Source organism: Ammospiza caudacuta, chromosome 5, assembly GCF_027887145.1.
Source record: "Ammospiza caudacuta isolate bAmmCau1 chromosome 5, bAmmCau1.pri, whole genome shotgun sequence".
NCBI lineage: Eukaryota > Metazoa > Chordata > Aves > Passeriformes > Passerellidae > Ammospiza > Ammospiza caudacuta.
In genome coordinates this window covers 62,737,991-62,757,724 of record NC_080597.1, presented here as the reverse complement: position 1 = coordinate 62,757,724, position 19,734 = coordinate 62,737,991, and the positions used below count along the sequence as shown (strand labels likewise).

Sequence of the window (19,734 nt, the reverse complement as noted above, 5' to 3'; positions counted from 1 at the left end):
TGCCAGCACGGGGCCCTGGGCTGCAGGGGCTGTGCATTGGCTGCTTGCTGCTGTACAGCCCCTGCTCAGATGGGTACCTGGATGTTACTGCTCCTGCTAATCCCCAGGAAATGACATTTGGACTCTCATTATCTGCACTGCACTTAGAAATAAACCACCAGAGGAAGAATACAAGTTCAAAAAAAATTTCTTAATTTATTGTAAATTCTCCTTTCATCTGTGCTGCAATTCCAGTGTTCTGCACATTAATAAATATACATTTGTTAAAAAAAAAAACAAAATGAAACAAACTTCCAGTGTCTAATCTGCCATAAAGCTTTTAAAAAAGTCATAAAAATAGGTTTTAATTTTTTTGTCATTAATACAACTGACCCTCATTTACTGCGACAATTCTGATCAAAATAAAAACTACCTACACCTACTGGGACAAAATATACATACACAGATGTAAGAACAACTAGCATGGTTATACACAATGCCTGAGCACACAGCCAAGTGCCAGACCCTTAAAACATTCAAATTTTTTTTCTGTCAGAAAATGTCACACAGGATGTTGCATAATTTTTAAAGGAACAGCATCTTCTCTCCCTCTCCCCTTCCAAAGGCCTCCTTGATACTTTGAAAATGCATAGGAATATAATGAAACCCAGATTACACTATACAGTTTCTCATCTTTTCCTCAACTCCTGCATTTTATTTAGCCCCGTTTTCTGTTTCTTCTCTTTCACACACATTTGCACAAACAACAGCCAGGGCTGCTGTGGTGAGCAAGGAGCTTCTGAGAGCCTTGTTGGCAGAGAGCAGGCACAGGCACACCATTGTCATCTTGGAGTCATGTATTCCCACCTTGGGAGCCACTGGCTGAGCTCTGCCTCGCACTGCTGGATGAAAACTTTTTCACATCTTACTTTTCCTCTTTCTGTAAACATTGCAGGAAGGTGAAGACAGTACACAGGTCATGCTTGACTTGTGAAACCAGCACATTTTGTGGGCAACATGAAACCTTAAGCCTTCCATGAGCTTTCTGAAATATCAAGAAGGCCGGGGCTTTGTCAAAGAGCTGGGCAGACAAATCTGGACATCTTTTAAGTCTTGTATTTCTGCTTTGATTAGCCATGTGCTGAATCCAGTGAGCAAGAAAGAGGAAAAAAAATATTGCACCTGAGGCAGAACTTGACCCATGGGAGGAGGGCCCTCTCCTTGGGACATACAGAGTGCTGGTTTGTTGCAGAGCCATACAATCACACCAATTATTTTCTTGTTCTTAGTAAGGGAAATACTGATTTGACTTCTTCCAGACAAGGACTGTGTTGAAACTTTACACAAAGACATGTGTAGTCCTGAAGTTGTTTCTGAACACTTCAATGCACTTGTGAGAAGAGATTAAAATACCAAAAATGAAAAAAGAAATTTTTGTAGTTTTTAGAAGAGGTTATGAGTAAAACATACTGTGCCCTCAAAGTGTTCCAAAATCTGTTAACCAAACTTATAAATTATAGTCATAGGCTTTGATGTAATCTTTACTGTATTACTTTGAAAACTGCATTGTGTCTGAAGGTGGCTTCCATGCAAACCTCAGTTACTTATCAAATGCCAAATTCAAGTAAAATTGTGCAATGTTCATATAAAAATATCAAAACATCTTTTTAATTGATTTCCTATTATCAAATTAAGAAGATCAGTATAAATGTAAAATGTACAAAGGAACTTTTTCTTTAGCAACACCATACAAAATATATAAAAGTATCTACACTTTTTATATATATATATATAAAGGATTTCTTTTTTCTTAAGACGACGTGTCCATAGAGGGGTGGACAGAGATGCTGGCATAGAAACCAAAGGACACTTGTTGCAATTTTCCTCCCTAGAGCTCAGCAACCTCAAGGGTTCATGCTGTAGCCATCAAAACTCCACAAGAGACACCTCCTAGTGCTTGTCTTCAGGCTTATTGTAGGTCCACTAGGAAGCAATGTGTTCTTCCTTGGTTCTCCCCTGTAACAAGCAAGCCCTGCAGCACTGCCTGCACCGTGCACAGGTATCTGTCCATCATGTGTTCAGCGTGGGTTCCTGTGGGAGGAGCGTACCACACAGAGCCCTTATTGCCAGGGCAGCCGGGCACTGTGTCTGTGCCAGGAGCAGTCAGGATTCTGCCAGAAGGTGAAGCCATGTGGGAGTGGATGCCCACCTCATCCTCCTCACCGTGTGGCCACTCTGGTGGAGTCCGAGGCGGCAGCGCGGCGAGGGGCGGAACCGTGCAGAGGCGATCACAATTTCCTGATGGTTCAAATTGAAGTTTCATTACTGCCGCTGTTAGTGAGAGAAGGGATCGTGCAGGCTCAGGGTTAAACAGGCACAGGCAAACCACTCCACCCAAACCCACCTAATCCTTCTTAGTAAGGGCTCATGCTCTGTGAAATTACCATGCTTGCAAGGGGGATGCTGTCCTAGAGGGGAAGACCAGCTGGGAGAAACAACTTCAGGCAGTACACAACAGAAATGCTTTAGTGAACTTCCACATAGGACTTGTATTTGTCTAATGCTTTGCTGAGCATACAAGGTTCACACACAGATCTTACAAGCTGCTAGAATCCTGGTGTATCAGATAGATTCATGCAATCTGCTGCCAACAGCAGAGCTTTCCATTATGCCAAAGCTCTGGAGATAACACAGTTGCTTAGTACAAGCTGGTGAGTTATTCTCCAGTAATGACTGTGTTACCTGGTAGCAGCTTATTCAGTTATGGCTTATTCAAAACATCCATGTTTCCTGGCTAACTAGGATCTATTTCATCAGCCAACTTCCAGCAATCTAAACATGTGCTTTTATAGTGAGGTGGGAATGGTCTGTGCACCAGACAACAGGGGTATTTAAAGCCTGGTGGGACAGTGCCAGAGTTAAAGCTGGGTGAGAAATTTTCTCTTGGTTTGGTGAAAGAATAAGACTGTTATTCATGTCAATAGAAAATGAGCCTATATGCATAAAATGCCTGCAGAGACCTTACATACGACTGTTGCCATAATTTGAAATGCAAGAATTATGATGAGTAATGAGGTTTGTAAACATTCCCTTTGGCTGAGAGCTTCCTCAGCATTTTGTTTATATTTGTTTAGTTTACAGTGGTAAATTCACACACTGATTGCCATGCAGCTGGTGGGAATCACATGCCTGGTAATTTAGGATCAGTAGCTTGGTTTTCTCTCCAGCCTTGGGGTCTCCTGCCTCAGTCATCATTTCCCTCTGCCCAGATGGATGCTCACACCATGCCCCCCACAGCCTTGTGCCTTTCCCCACTCAATCCTGGCAGGGTCGCAGGGCAGAGCAAGGCTGCTCCTGTCCAAAGGTGCCAGTACCACATCAGCCTGCCAGTTCAGAGCATGCCAGGGTGACCCAGTCACAGGTGTCTTGCCCATGATACCTGTTTTGGCCTTCTCAGGATGAAACCCCATGGCCTGGGGACATGGTATGGGTAAACCATCAAGACAGTCACTGGTGAAGGACCCTGGTCAGTCACCAGAGGAAAGTTTTGTTCATGTGTGAGTCTGGGGTTGGAAGGTGAAGGCTGAGACCATAGGAGGTCAGCCAGGGCATCCCAATGTGGCACTTACTCTGAGTCTGAGGTGTCAGCATGTCCTGTTGCCACGTGGAGGCTCATGGCCATGCCGTTGAGCTGGTCTCGAGACTGCTCCCTCCGAACGTTTTTCACCGTTACCCCTGAGTCCGAAGGAGAGCGGAGCCCCTCGTTTGTCCCTAGGGAAGTAGTCCTGGATGAGACTGTGCTCTGATTGTAATCCGACAGCTTCTCCCGCAAGCGGTTCTTCATATTCTTATCCACCAGTGGGGGAGGGTAGGTAACTTTATTTTTTAAGATGCCTGTGAAGGAAAAGAGGAAATAATAAAATGTTTTAAGTGTATCAGTAAGTTAATTTATCAAGCTAAGCTTGATGTTACAGTCTCTATTTCTTACTAAGACTTCTAGTTTGGCACTTCATTTCATAACCAACAGATTAGACTACAGCACCTACTAGCTTCCCATGGTGTATCTGGCTACACAGGTTGGAGCCATTTGGGAAGTATTTTTCCCTGGCAGAGCTACATTTTAAACTAATTAATGCTAATTAACCCCCCAGTCTCCCAGTCCAGCAGTGAGGCTGGGTTGGCTGTGCTACCTTTCCTCTGTTCCGGCTGCTGGTTATTCTGGTGGGCCAGAGGTCTGTTCTCCTTCTGCTGCCCTTCGTTCTCCTTGTCCTGGGGTGCTTCATTGCTGTGGTTCACCTGGTTTTCCCTGTGAAGCTCTACGTTGACCTTGGTCTCTACTTTGAGTTTTTGTTTCCTACCGGGGTCCTCGCCATCGCTGGCTGTTACGCACTCTGTGGGCCAATAGGGTTTCACATGATTGGGAAGGGTATCAACTGCAATGCAAAAAAACACTAGCTCAAAAAACACTTTTGATATCTTCTCTCAACCACTGCCTGGCCTCTGTGGCTGGAGAGGGGCTGTGTCTCAAACCAGAGCAATCCTTCAGTCAGTCCTTGCTGGACTGCACTCCCCTCGGGGTGCATTAAATCCCCAAAAATCACCTGGTAGGATGGCAGGGTATCCAAACCTTTGTCAGACTGAGGTTGCCAGCTCTGTTATGGAGAAGTGTGAGGCAAATCCTCCCTCTCAGCTCTCCAGGATCAGAGATCCCTCCTTGGGGAGGTTAGTTTCTGAAGGCTGAGGGCACCCCAGGCACCCTGTGCTGTATCTGTGAAGTTCCACGTACACAGCCTGGATGTTTGTCATTTAAAGCTGCCTTTCATTAGGAGAGGATCAACTATGTTTAGAAATGCCTGCACCCTGACACACAGAAATTATATTAATGGTCAGTGATTGCCACCTCTTTAGGTCCAGGACCTCCCCAACACCAATGCCTTTATTGCATGAGGAGAGGCAGGCATTTCTTCCCCCTGCCCTTAAAACAAGTGGCTTCTTTATCTGCTTTTTCATATGAGATTTTGCTGGTTTGGTAATGCCATGTTCAAGTGCTTTGGGGACCTGCCTGCAAAGCTGCCTGCCTTAAGGCATTCAGCATTCTGTGCAATTCTGTGTGATTCTGTACTCAGTCACCCCTGTGAACAAGCCTTTGGAAGAGGAAAGGTCTCTAAGCTGGAAACAACAAGGATCTCTACAGAAGCAAGGCACAGAGGCAGAGATGCTGCCTCAGTCACATGGTAGTTTGACAAATTTATCCCATCTAATCTAAAGCTATTTTAGAGCACCACTGCCCTCCCCTCACACTGGGGGTACCTTTGGGTGTGCTGTGGAGTGGGCCATGTTCATTGTTTTTGGAAGTAGATGTGTTCCACTTCTTCTCTGCCTCGAGCCCGTCCTCCTCGCTGTCGGATGAGTGGGAGGAGGCGTAAGAACTGCTGTGCTCATCGAGGGACAGCTCGCTGTCAGAGTCTGAGTCGTGCTCTGCAAACGTGCATGGGAAACACAGGGGTGACACTGTAAATGGGAGTTCAACAAATCTACCTGACAAATGCAAGGAGAAAGGAAAGGCAGGCATTGGTCCAGGCCATGACAGGAATGAGCTCTTACACCTGTAAGGGTATATAGGATAAACTCAGAAGGACTGCAGCACAACCACTGGGAAGCACAACCACTCAGCTCAGCTAGTGGGCAGGACCTTTTACTCATACAGGACGTGCAGAACAGAGTGGGAACATATTTTTCCTTACTTAACAAGCAGTACAGCAACTCTATTGGATCTCATTGAACACAACACACAGGCAAAACAAGATATCTAGAAATACCAAGAATCTGAAATGAACTTAAAAACTGCTACAAGGAAAAAAAAATATTGAATGTCAAGACCAAAATGAAAGGAAATCAGACAAAAGGTACTTCTCATTTTTTGTACAAACCACAGAGCAAAGGAAAATATTGCCTCAAGGTCTCAAACATTAAAATTTCTGTAACTAAAAATCAAGTGCAACAGTGAATAATTTGTGAGAAAGAAAGGAGACTCCATAAACTGTCAATAGCTGGTGCAGCATCAGATAAAAATTAAACCATCACAAGCAGCAGATATATGATTCTTTCATTCCAGGATTTCCTTGTGAGGGAGCCACTGCACAGCTTGTTTTGCCACTAGCATAATGAGAATGAGACCATCTAATTATTCCAACTATTCTTCCTGTTAAAGAAGACTTCAAAGAAAGTGATGAGAAGAAGGTGCACAAATGGGTCAAAGCATTTAGAAATTATTCTTACCATTGGATTTGGATGGATTCCTATGAAAAATGGAGGAATCTGCTTCAGTCTGACCAGCCCTTGCTTGACTTGAGGATCCGCTGATTTTATGAGCAGCCTCATCCCTTTGAGAAGAAAAACAGAGGGCAACCTTCTTGGTCACTTTGTTGTTTTTAACAACAAGGCAGACATGCACAGTCACTTTAGGGTGAGACAGAGGTTATCCTGATGTGGCTATCTGCCTTGTGCCATGTGAATCACACTCTGAAAAAGCCCAAAGCTAATGAGCTAAACTGTGCTCCTTGAGACACATCTGAATTATAACAGGCAAGCAGCAGGGCCCATATAGGTAACATCACTCTTAGGTTAATCACTGCACTGCTGGAACCCTGCCCCAAAGACACATGCAACAGAAAATGCACCAAGGAGAACGACAGTCACATGAAACAGAACTGTTAAGACATAAATCAAGTAGCATTTGAACCAGAGCTCTGGTTTCCACAACAGCAATAAAAAAGGAAAGGCAAGCACCTGAAAGCCATGCACCTGCCACCAGATTACCTGAGAATATAAGCAAGGTAGCTATTGTGGCTCTTGGCTGACCTGACGGTGCTCTCTAGGGAGACAGTGGATTCCCCCATCGTTGTGCGATACATGTTTGGCTCTTCTATATACGTGTTGTTACAGTTCAGAGATCGCTGAAAGGGGAAAAAAAAGACATAAAGCCACAGTGAATGATCCTTCCAGAAGCTCATGTTACCCACAAATGTATTAAGTTTCAAAGAACCAAATGGGTTTTGATGCCAAGGGAAAGAATTATTTTCTCTTGAAGGTTTCAATTAAAATAATAACAAAAACTTTTGAGAGAAGCCATCAGTAATCTTTGTACAAGTCACTGAAAGCAATCATTCAGTTCACTTAATTACAGATAAGCCACCTCTAAGTTTATTTTAGGTAACTTCTGCCAGCAAGAGGATGTTTTTGTTCTCCCAATACTTTTTCCCTTACTGTTAACAATGTAGCTCTTGTTGCAGTGGAATCATCTGGAAGAGGTTTCTTTCCAGTTAAAGTGTTCTTCAAGTGCTTTCTCACTTCTTTGTTAAATACGCAGTGGAAGAAGAAAATGAACAGCCCCTGGATAATTTTAGAAAGAGAAAAATGTAAATGCTTCACTACTACCATATTGCAAATATAGTAGTATATTTGAAACTCATTTTGAAACAACCCCTGAATTCTAGTTTGTAGTCCATCATGGTGTATTTCAAAAGCAGTAACTATTTTCTTTCTTGACTGAAACAGTATTGACTGATCTCCTAGCACTTCTTCATAATTTGATTCCAAGTTCAAATGTGCATTAAAGGCCTGGGAAAATATACAGAAATATGCATTTCTCCAGAATTTACAGAGCAGAGTTTGATTTGGGAAGAAATCCAAAGGGAGCCTCAGTGTCCCACTAGAAAATTGCAGAGATTTTAGAATTTGGGATTTTGGAGCTTTTACACAGATGTTGAGAAAAAATCAACAGCAGCACATGAAAAATATCACAGCCTTTAGTGAAAGCCTCTGGAACTAGGCAACTTCTGTGAAAGGAGCCCTTAAGACTGCATCTAATAGAATTTTAGAAAGCCTTGTGAGATGTGAAGAGGTACTGGGAGCAGAGAGGTCCCAACTCCTGTTGCCTAAGTTCCTTGGTTAAGCAATACCTCTGATGGGAAAATCAGCAAAGTCCCCAGGGCTGGGCAGTTATTGGCTGCCAGGAACACACATTAACAGCTTTTGCTGGGGGCAGGGCACACACACGTGTGCCTTCAGATGTACTTCTGAGGGAATTAATGCAGCTGTCAAATTGTTATCAACTTTGGTTGGACACACAGTGTAGAAAAGTCAATACTCATGAAGTTGCAGCTGTACCAACATCATACAAAGCCTGAATTTCATGATTTCAGCCAAAGCAATTGACTTAGAGTAACTTTAAACTTCAAGCTCACTTTCTTAACATTCAATCAAATGTGATCTTAGCTGGCACTAGCACTTTGGGATTATTCATTAATAAAATTCACATACATGTCTCTTTAAAAACGTAAGTTCAAAGAAGGCAGTGATGTGAAATGCCACATACCACTGTGCCTCTCTGGGCAAGTTTGGAGAATTCCAGCTGCTGACCTTTGTCCCTTTCATCAGGTTTATGTTTAATTTAGTTTTATTTTATATTTGTGGAAGCCTGGTTTTATAGCCTGAGTAGGTGCATTTATTACAGAGCACACTAGTCGCAGTGGCAAAATAACCTTGCTCCAGGCTGAACTATCTGCTGTGCTTCCAGGGCACTGAGAGCTGTCTCCAAAGGGGACCCATCAGACTTTGCTTTCTCTGTGGCTGCAAGCTGTGGCTGTTGTGCTGCAGCTGAGTGTCCTGCAGTAGCTGTTTTAGTACTGCAGGCACCTGCTAGGGCAGTTACTGCCATCCTAGGTCACATTCAAAATGTGACCACATGAAGCTCTGTCACTACTTCCATGCCAGGTCTCCTATTTTCTGCGTCTTTAATCAACAATTGTGTAAATTGGAACAGGCAACCCAGGAAAACCATAATACAGCTCACAATGCATTTGAAAATCCTTATTTGTCTCATTTCTTTAAACAGTAACTTAATTTGTGGAAGCCTTAAACTTGGAGCCACTGACTCTGGGTGAAATGTAGCAGTTTCTTATTTGCAATAGCAACAGGATGACTTAAGAATGAGCACACAGAACACAGTAACAAATAATTTGTCTCTAGAATGACAGAGGTATACCTGCCTACTGTCACAGGTTACTATGGTAGTGCACTTACCTTGAGAATGACTAACAGTGAGAGACGTAATTACTCTAAATTATAGTTTTGGTGAAAAGAACCCTCTCCTTCAGAAGAGAAAGCAAAAATTACCTTGAGATCTCTGTTTTCTTAAGTTAGCTCATGCTGAGCAGGTTTTTGGAGGTCTGGGTGCAGAAGTGTGCTCATCAGAGTCTACCACAGACAAGATGCTACCCAACTTACCTGCAGGCAGCTGAAAATGGCAAAGAGATAGTGGAAGGTCATGACATCACTGTTGACTGCCATGAGCCCCAGCAGCCACGTGGCACTGATGAGCAGCAGGAGCAGGAACGCTGTCCTCAGCACAGGGCTGTAAAACAAACACAGATGGGCATTTGCAATGTGGTGGGATACAAGAGAACAGCCCAACTTCTCCCCATGGATGGTGCTATGTGCCCAACAACTTGGCAACTGGAAAAGCACTTTGGGAAAATTAGGGCAGTGTTCACCAAATCCCAGTTTCCACAACTTTCCAACTCTCTCACAGCAACACTCCACAGCTTAGCGTGTTCATGTTAAGAAAGTGATTTCTTTCCAGGTTCATTTCCAAGTCTTTCTTCAAACAAATCTGACTGTTTTACAAGCCCATGCTCTTCAGCCTTGATGACTCTGAGGAACACATCTGGGCAGTAAATGGCTATGTCCATCTCATTTCAGTTTGTCACCTTCACTCTCACATTCCTTCCCAAAGATACTACCCAAGGTTTTGGATTGAGGGCACTCAGGGAAATTTTCTTTGCTTAAAAATACGATTTCCACAGACACTTTTCAAAAGACAGAAACAAATCTAGTGGCAAAAGTTTTATATTACGAGCAAAACTGCTGCCATTAGGTAGCAGTTATATTCCCTGGTTTAGGGAGATTTAGACCTCATCCTCAACACCCAGACACTACTGGGGTCAGGATTCAGAATGCACAAAGCCAACAGCTGCATGGAAACTGGGGCTGGAAAGGGCATGCCAAGGGGAGCATGGCACTGCACCAACATTGCTCCTTCCACACTGCTATTAACTGGGCCATTCATGTTGCCAGGGAGCTCACACTCAGATTTTAGTTTTCATTAAGCTTAGTGTTAGGGTTCAGAGAACCACAAAGTCCAGCTCCAGGGGTGGAAAAGCCCTGCCAAGTGTATACATAGTACCCTACAGCTGGAGCTGAAAAACAAAAATGAAAAGCAGCCATTTGAAATCTCATACAGCTACCTTGTTGGAAAAAATAAACCAGAATCAAAGGGGCTGTACTGCCACTAGCTAATCACATTTGAGTTCACAGGTAAATTCTGAGCTTTGGGCAAAACAGATGTTAATGAGAACAGGCTGTCACAACAGCTCAGGAAGGTGGCAGGCTGCAACTTGCAATGCTGCTCTTCCCACTGAGCATGGGATGCAGGAAGGCTGGCCCTCAGCACGGGAATGTCAGTGGATCTTTGCTATGACACAGCTGGCAACCAGACACTTGAGAGGGGAGACCCTTCTGAGCCATGGCCAAGCACAGGGAGACCCAGAATGATGTTTACCTGGGCATGCCATGGGCAGAGGTGAAGTGACAGTGCAGAAGAGACAATGACACCACCTGGAGGATAGATCTTTCCTTTCTCCCTTCTCCTGCCTACACTTGGTGGTGCAGAGCACCATGGGGAAGTTTTACAGGATGTCCAAGGGAACCCCAGGAGAGGGTGAGGTGAAGCAGCTACAAATGCCTCTACCAACATTCTCCTTCAAAAAAAAAAAAAATTATTTCCTGCTCCAAAACTTGATTTTAGGCAATTCTGGTTTTTATTATTTCTGGTCAGAATGTCTACAGGTTTTTGAACTGAAACTTACACGACTCCTGTTTTTTCAAATGAACGTTGCCTTCGTCTGCATGATGCTTTCATTGCGAGTATAAAAATGACAGTGTTTATCTGAAAGACAAATTGAAATAACAACATGGATTCTTTCCGTACATTTGTTACAGCTTTATTTTCAATAACAATATAGTTTTTATCCTAAAATGGTTTGTGGCACCAAGAATATTTCTTGTTCAACTTACAGGTCTCTAAATTCCAAGATTCACCTTGTTTCAAGGCAACATAGTCAAGGACATCCTGGCACTTGAAACCCAGTAACACAACCCTGTGCAAAGATGCTTGAGGGAAAGAATGGCTGTCCTTGTCCAAATCAAGCCCACCTCTCCACCTCAGCCCAGCACCTTGTTTCAGTTGGTCAAACTAGAATTTAGGAATATTTTCTAGCAGAGCATACAGTGATAATTACTCTGAATAAACTTCCAGTTTCCACTGATTTTCATGTCAGCTGGTAGGTTCTAGGTTGGTGGTGCATTTGTACTTTATCACTTGTAGTGAATATTAATGCTGAGAATTTGTCTCATCACTCACTTTCCAAAACCATGTAGAGTTTTATCACTGCCATTGTCCTGTTTCTAGGAATTTCTAACTTAAAATGCTATGGAGAAATGATGCAGCTTGTCCTGTTTCTGCTAGATCTGCCACCTCATGGTACTGCTTGTGTTGGGAAAGATTTGAATGGCTGGGTCCATTTTCTCCAGACCAACACACCATTACAGGCTCCTCCTTCCTCCCTGCTCTGCAGCTTTCATTTCTCTAGGCTTAAGACTCCACTTGGTCCTCTGATGGGGGCTGTCCCATGTCTCTGATGGTTTGTGACCATAACCTACACTGCTTCCAGGTCTGCTTTTTGAGGCAAGGAGACCAGAACTTGCGTTTGGCATTCAAGATAAGAATCACAGCATGACTATTTATCTTCTGGTGTTACTTTGATGGAGAAGCTGTAAGGAAAAGTTAAACAGCAGCCCGTTCTTTTAAATTCCTGAAAGTGGAAATATTTAATATTCCTTTAGGACTTCTGGATGAAGTGACTTGTTATGCCTCATTTTGTTGCTTTATTTACTAATCTCACAGACCAACCCTTCAAAAATGGAACAAAGCAAATAAGAAATAGGTTTCTGGCCATACAGCCATTGCTCATCAAGCAATCTTTATATGGGCAAGCAGCCCCCTCTGATTTCCAGGAGCTTAGCTCATGTCTTATCTGTTTAAGAAATAGATGCAAGCTCAAGTACATTTGCTTAAAATGTAAAGAACATGGTTGCTTTGCATGCCTACTGTTTGACAAAACGTAGGAGAAAAGGTAGCAGCAAGGAAGAGACAGTTCTGGATGCCAACTCCCCCTACTTACAACAACAACCATTACGATGGGCCCAGCGAAACTCCAGATCAGGGTGTCATGAACAGACAGCCAGCAGAAATCAGGATTCCCATAGCCTTGTGGATCCAGACCAACAGCAAGCCCTGTGTCACAAAGTGGAGAAAACCTGAATCAGAAAGGCGCTGCCTATAGCCAAATGTCGTTTCAAATAAACAAAATTATCATGGCAATTTATTCAACAGGAAATTCTGTGAAAGCAAAAATTGAAACAAAACTTCTGTAAATAAAAATCTTCATCCTGGTTATTTCATATCAAACAATACTCTGAGTTTTCCCAACTGGAACAAAGTTCAGCTACATAAAAATGACAAAAAATACAAGTCCCAAATTAATTCTGTTTCAGCATAGTTTTATAGTCATTCTCACACAGTGTGAGCCTTGAGGGTGAGTGACATGTTGAGGAATTTCAATAAGCCTGTGCAGCAGAATGACATGAATCATAACTGAGGAGATGTCTATGCTATGAAAAATAAAAGTGCATTCTTAACTTGCTGTCACTAAAATAACATCAGAGACAAAGGAACATGGGAACTTATGGGAGTTAAGTGCTTGAGCTCTGGTGGGATTCATTTTGAAGTGCCATCCCAGGTACCTCACCCTGCTTTCTGCACTGCCTGAAATGAAGTTAATGCCCCAAGGCATTAAAATCCCAAGGAGTTAAAACCACACCTTCTATTACTTTATTTTTCAAAACCTGGCCAATTCCAAGGGGGTCTCTGAGCCCAACATTCACCTGCTGATTTACAGTGCTGTCTGACTTGGTGACCTACACCTTGCTCATATGGTTATAGACTGGGATTTGCCTTTGACCTGCAAAATCAAACGTCATAGAATTGTTTAGGTTGGAAAAGACCTTTCACATAAGGTGTCCCTGAGACTTCTTTTCTCCAGGCTAAACACCCCCAGCTCCCTCAGCTGCTCCTTATCAGACTTGTGTTCCAGACCCTTCACCAGCTCCTCTTGGACTTGCTCCAGCGCCTCAATGTCTTCCTTGTGGTAAGGGCCCCAGAACTGAACTGGTTCACAGTGTGGCTTCACCAGTGCTGGTATAGGAGGATGATCACAACATCCTTTTAGTCCTCCTGAGCTGCCTCCTTCTTCCTCCATTTTTCCCTTGGCTCTAGGCTGGCCTTCCCCATTGGTTTGTCAGCGTGGCTCCTCCCGTGCCTTTAGGGCTTCCTATTGAGGATCTTCCACCTTCCTGGACTCCTTTGCCCTTCATGACTGCCTCCCAAGAGACTTTTGAGTTAGGCCTCTGAACAGACCAAAGTCAGCCCTGTGGAAGTCCAAGGTGGAAGTTCTGCTGAATCCCCACTTTACTTCTAAGAGAACTGAAAACTATCATTGTGTCCAAGACAGTTTCCAGCCATCACATCACCCACCAGTCCCTCTCTGTTCACAATGAACAGGTCCAGTGGGATATCTCCATTTGTTGGCTCACTCATCAGCTGCATCAGGAAGTTCCCTTCCACACACTCCAGGACCTTCCAGGACTCTCTTCTGCTGCGTTGTACTCCCAGCAGACACCTGTTAAGTTGAAGTCTCCCACAAGAACAAGGAGTAGTGATGGTGAGACTTCTCTCAGCTGCTTGTAAAATATTTGGACTCCTTTGCCCTTCATGACTGCCTCCCAAAAGGCTTGTGAGTTAGGCCTCTAACAGACCTCTGCCTCCTCATCCTGGTTGGATGGTCTATAATAGACTCTCACTGTGGTATCTGCCTCATCCTTCCTGATGATTCTTACCCACAAACACTCAACTGTATTATCACCAACATCAAGCTCTAGGCAGTCAAAACACTCCCTAACAAAGGCAACTGTCCCAATGGTTTCTAACACAGACACACCTGTGTCTTTGCTGCCACATGGATCTCCAAGCTCAGCCTCCACTGAGATGGCAGACAGGAGTCACTAGCATGCTATCCCACAAACAATGGCATTCTGTCTTCAGTTGCCTCTAGTGAGCTTGGTTTTATCTCTTTCCCCCTTCAAACCTGGTTTAAAGCTCTTTTAATGAGCCCTGTAATTTCTGGGCAAAGATCCTTTTCCCCCTTTGAGACAGGTGTACCCTGTCTGCAGAGATCTCCCTTCTCCAGGGCACAGAGAGTGATCCCTGTGGCCAGTGGCATATGGCAGGTGGCTGCAGCATGCTGTCTGGGCACGGGGGCACCCATGGCCATGAGCGTCTGTCCTGCCTCCAGAGGGGCCAAGGCTGACAGTGCTGCTGCTCTCTGCAAGGAGGGCTCGTGCATTTCTGAATTTCAATTCAGAAAAAATGACAAAAGTAATGTTTTTCTGAATTGAAGCCTGCATGCTTTGATGAAAGGACACTGAGAAAGGGAAAGGTAGCTGCATTTCACTCTTGCTGCTTAGAACTGGCCCACAGCCAATATTCACATCTGGTACAGGCCTATGGTCTATGAAAACTAAACTGGCTATTTGGCAAAGCAGTGGATATTGGATCTGTTTTCACTGAAATGTGGAATGAGATAGGACTAGTCTCCCATCCTGCTCCCATTGGCCCTTCCACCGCCCCCTTCAGCAGTTGCCATCCAGAAAGAATTAGCCATAAATGATTAAGGGACCATAAAGTATTTTATACAGATGTAATTCTATGGATACAGTCTGTTTCCCAGGACTGGATTTTCCCATTAATGGGACTCTGGCTCTATGAGTAATTGGCAGATAGCAATGGTTTTTTCACTCTCAAAATCCTACCCTGAAGTTCTCCATTAAACAAATGGGGCAAATTGCAGTCTTCAGGTACCTGAGTCAAATATTACTGCAGTCAACAACACGTGAAGTAACACTTTACTCAAAGGCAGAATAAAGCCAATGCAATGTAATACTGAGAAATATTTTGGCACATCAATTAAATGCTGCAGCCTGGTTGCCCTTAACAGACTGAGTGTGCAAGCTGAGTGATACCTTGCTAACATTTGCAGGAACTGGGTCTGGTCCTATGGCCAAGAGTCCTGTGGAGACCAGCACTTATCCCCAGCATACACACAGGAGTGTGCCAAGGGCTGCAGGAGAGACATGTTTTGACCCTTCTGAGCCCTTGAGGGCTCAGCAGCCATGTGTGACTCAGGCAGCTGTGGTACAGCCTCAATTCTCTCCTGATTATTTGCTTTGGTTAGGATTTGAAAAGTGCCAGTTTCTGGGGGACATTGGTTTTAGGGTTCTGTAAGAACCTGTTTTAACACAAGGGCTGCAGTCTCCATGGCAAAGCAGTCACTGCACACATATGTCAAGCAGTTAGTGTGCTGCCACAGAGACAGGCAGAACTGGGGGGGGTCTTGCTGAGTGCCAAATGCAGCCCTTTGCTCCTGTGGCAAGGAAGTAATAAAATCCCTCTCCAAGATGGATCAAACTACACTTTAAAATGAGCAAGTTTAAAGTTGATTTAAAATGTTCCACTGTCATTCCCAATGGAGGACTATTCCAGATCCCCACTCTTTTGATGGCTGTAAACTTTCTCCCAGCTTCTATCCTATTCTTATTCATGGCACTCTGCATTTCTCTGCTGTGATTAAATGTGGTTCTTCCCCATTGGAGTAAACATTTTACTGAGTTTTATCTCCCTATAAAGGCCAAGGTTCCCGTATTCAAGTAGCTTGGTCCCATCACAGATGCCTTAGGACCACTATGTCCCAGTTTGAAATGAATATCAATTTGAGCATAGAAAGTAGAAAAAATAATATACAAAAAGCCACTGCTACTGTAGTTTTGTGGGGGTTTTCCCCCTTTTAGGATAGTTAGGATGAGGATGAAATGGTATTTGTCTTTAAAATAAAAAAGTCCTCTACATGTCCCAAGACTAAAATTTCTTCCAATATCTAGACTATACCACAACTAAGAAAAATAAACAATCCTTCTCTCATAAATCAATTTTAATAATGTTTAGGATTCACGTTATGAAGTTGGAACCTTTTTGCTGTTTATAAATTAAAATTTATAAAGAAGCTTAATTAAAATATGTATAGTAACAAGTTATCTAGAGGCAAGAAATCCTACATTGTGCTATTTATGAAGAAACAATTTTCTCCTCAGATGATTTATAAGCCTGGAAGGGTAAACTGAAGGCTTAGTTTTCTTTATCTTTCATTTCACAAAATCCCCTGACTTTCTCAGTAATAGCGATCTGACTTTTCATTTAAACAGAACTGCAAATTCAATAGATTTGGGGATTGAATTGCAGGACACAACCTGGAAGATTTCAAAAGTGCAAAATAGTTCCATATCACAGAGAGCAATAATTAAGTAGAAAAATGTAAAAATGGTATGTTTGTGATATTTAAATTGCATAAATATCTGTTGAGAAGGTCTGAATTTAGATTTCAGGAGAGAAAGTAACCTTAAGCAGAAACTCCTTCCAACAAAATTCTTCTAAAGATAGTGAGTTCTGAAATTGAATTAGTTTTTTTATTTAATGATACTTATTTTCTCCTAGAAATGATGCTGCCAAATATCTGATTGCACTTCAGTGTTCCTGAAAATACTGCAGTAGTCCTGTATGTACTGGTGAAAGTCACACAGGTCTGAAATGCTTCAGAAGTTAAAGGACAATTTCTGTTTTAAGTGTCTGGGATACATCTAAAATGGCAGAGCCTTCTGGGCTATGCTTTCCACTATAAACTGATAGAAGTAGAAATTATTAGGCAAAAAATGATATGGAAAAACTTACCAGCTCCCTGAAGGGAGAATTAACCTATACCAGCCTACGCTGTGATTTCGTATTACACCTTCTTAAAACACACAGAAAAAAGAACAAGTATGTATTTTTAAATCTAACGTGTTCCATAATATTTTTGCAAGTGTACATGAGTGATAGCTATTTGTTTGATCTAAGAGACATCTAAACCTCTGCCATTGCTGACAGTATGATATTATCTGTAAAAATAAAACTAATTGGAAAAAAGTTAACTGCCTGCCTATGATGTGATTTCCCATATGGCAACAGATACATGCTGAAACAGTTGAACCAAAAATGCCCACTCCAACTGTTCCATGAAGCACAGTTCCTGAGGAGCTGTCTGCCTGAATTAACACAGCACCGTGTGCTTAGGGTAACACTGGAAATGTCTGTGGCAAAAATAGGCACAGTGAGGGTGGAGATGGATGTGTTCCAGTGGATCACTCTGGGCTGGTTTAAAAGATTACTGCCTCCAGATTTTCATTACTTTTCCTCAGCTGAAAGTTACAGCCTTTGTATCTGAAATTAAGTAAAAGGCAGCTTTAGTATTCCAAACTTGGTTTTATGCCAAATAAAACAGAGCCACTGAAATTCCCTTCAGAAGTATTTACTGCTGGTTGACAGTAGGCAGTGGGAATGTCCAGTGAAGGGCAGTAATGTCCTGTGGGCAGGCAGCATTGCTTCTGAAGCCACTGCAGTTACCCCAGAGACCGTGTGTCCATATCTGGAGGTACTAGCCAGGAAAGGAAAATTTCTGAAAGCTATTGGCAAAGTTGTTCAAATAAAAATACTGTTATTCCCAAGCAATGTTATCAAGTCCTGGTTTAATCTGTGCAATTATGTTTCTAATAACCATCAGCATCACTTCAGCTAGGGCAACAAACATTTGGTACACAGATCTGTCAAATTCAGGCTGACTTCTGCTAGATGTGGCTCGGTGCTGCCCTGCTTCAGGAAAACTCCCATAGCTGTCTGGCATGGGGCAACTTCCCTGAACCTGGGCAGTGAACATGGCAGGGAAACTGAGCTTTTTTGGGGTGCTTGAGGGTACCTGTTATGATGGCAGGAATGCCCCAGCCAACAACGTAGTAGAACCGCATGTGCCCGAAGTTGATGTTCCTCACTTCAGTCAGCATCCGGTAGATGTGGAGCTGCTCCACAAACATCCAGGCAAAGGTGCTCATGTAGAAATAATGCAGGAGGATGGCAATCACAGTACACACAAACTGCAGAAGGGAAAGGGCAGGGAAATTAGAATTGCTCTTCTGAATCACAACCTGGTGAGTCACTTGTTCCCCCCACGTAGCTAATGGCAAATGTAATAAAAAGATTTTGGCAGAACAAATATACTGCCTTTAATTAAGTTTTTCAGAGCTTAAGAAGAGCTGCCCATACCGTGAAAGATTTTGCTTTTTTAAAGTAAAGTGGATCACTAAGCTCTGTCAGGCTGAGAGCAGAAAAATTTAAGAACCTGCTGAAACCAGAGACCAAGTCCACAGTGAGACTAAAAGTAACAGCTACAATGGGAACACTGGTAGCTGAAGTCATCTTTGTGATCAAATAGCCACCTTGAAACCTATGACCTACAGATACTTGCCCTTCTGTAATATCTGCTAACCAATTTTCTCTCCCTACTTAACAGTTTGATGAGTAAAAACAAGAAACAAGAGTGACCTCAAGCACCTGACACCTGAATTGTAATCTGGTGATGAACCTTCTCCTTTCAGAAGCCAAACAAAAATTTTGCTAAGTATCTGTTGATAAGCTTAAATTAAGAGAACTTTGTGCAACCATTCAGTTTTTGTTTGAAAATGTTTTACATTTGTGTTTTGTAACCTTTTGTTCCTGTGCAGCACTGACCCTGCTTTCAGACTTTGGCATGACTTTTTAGTGGTTTTTCATGGTGTAATGCTCAGATATGTACATTTCCCTGTTTAATGTACATTTAACCTCTTTACTGAGCAAAAGAATCATACAAAGGCTGCCAACTTTCTGGATTCACTTGCTACATCAGCACTATTATAACATCACGTGTTATTGAAAATGTGGCTCACTAAATAAACCATCATTCTTCCCTCTTTGTAAGTAGTGCTTTTTCTTATTCCTATTCTCACATGCTTATGAGTAGAGTGCTGCCCTGAACATTACCTTTTTCAGGTAAGAAAAAAGAAAGAAAATAAATCACTTTCTATCAATAGTCCAGGGAAAGATTAAAACCTCACCCAGAAATGTGACTGTTAATTTACAGAAACCCATAAAAGCCAGGCTGAGTGCCAAGCAGCACAGCATTATTTGTGCTCCAGCATTCTTTACCTCTTTATGTTCATCAGTGCATGACTCGTTAGACAACTCTCATTCCATACAGACAGATGAATAATTGTCTCAAGCAGACATGGCTTACAGCCCTCCTACCTTCTCAAATTGTCTGGGTACGCTGTAAGGAGCAGCTTTCTGCTGTTTGAAATACATTCTATAAATTAAAGATCTTTGTGTAAATGGTTTAAAGGTCTGGGGTGTTTCACTGAGTCCTGGTAACCCTACAGGACATGATAACACCATGAGACCCAAAGCATGGAAATGAGAAGGAGTAAAAGAGAACAATCTCACCAAGTACAACCATTAGGATTTGTGGTATTGATGTAATGAACTATTTTACTGCTTTTATATACCTCTGCTTGGTACTTCATGATACTATGAAATTAATATGGAAATGAGGAGCCATCATTTAT

At 42.7% G+C, this 19,734-nt stretch overlaps 1 protein-coding gene across 1 annotated transcript in view; it reads right to left on the bottom strand.

The window, feature by feature from the left end:
* Nucleotides 1-214: 214 nt before the first annotated feature.
* The window catches only part of CELSR1 (cadherin EGF LAG seven-pass G-type receptor 1), a 164,900-nt gene continuing 145,380 nt past the window's right edge, over nucleotides 215-19,734 (bottom strand). Inside the window, exons 25-35 of the mRNA XM_058804814.1 lie at nucleotides 18,057-18,231; nucleotides 12,282-12,394; nucleotides 10,908-10,987; nucleotides 9,268-9,394; nucleotides 7,246-7,371; nucleotides 6,799-6,935; nucleotides 6,259-6,362; nucleotides 5,290-5,457; nucleotides 4,170-4,412; nucleotides 3,609-3,873; nucleotides 215-2,310 (exon numbers count right to left, since the gene is read on the bottom strand). Coding sequence (XP_058660797.1) covers nucleotides 2,286-2,310; nucleotides 3,609-3,873; nucleotides 4,170-4,412; nucleotides 5,290-5,457; nucleotides 6,259-6,362; nucleotides 6,799-6,935; nucleotides 7,246-7,371; nucleotides 9,268-9,394; nucleotides 10,908-10,987; nucleotides 12,282-12,394; nucleotides 18,057-18,231 — 1,563 coding nt within the window. The 3' untranslated portion in view covers nucleotides 215-2,285. The remainder of the gene's footprint in view (nucleotides 2,311-3,608; nucleotides 3,874-4,169; nucleotides 4,413-5,289; nucleotides 5,458-6,258; nucleotides 6,363-6,798; nucleotides 6,936-7,245; nucleotides 7,372-9,267; nucleotides 9,395-10,907; nucleotides 10,988-12,281; nucleotides 12,395-18,056; nucleotides 18,232-19,734) is intronic.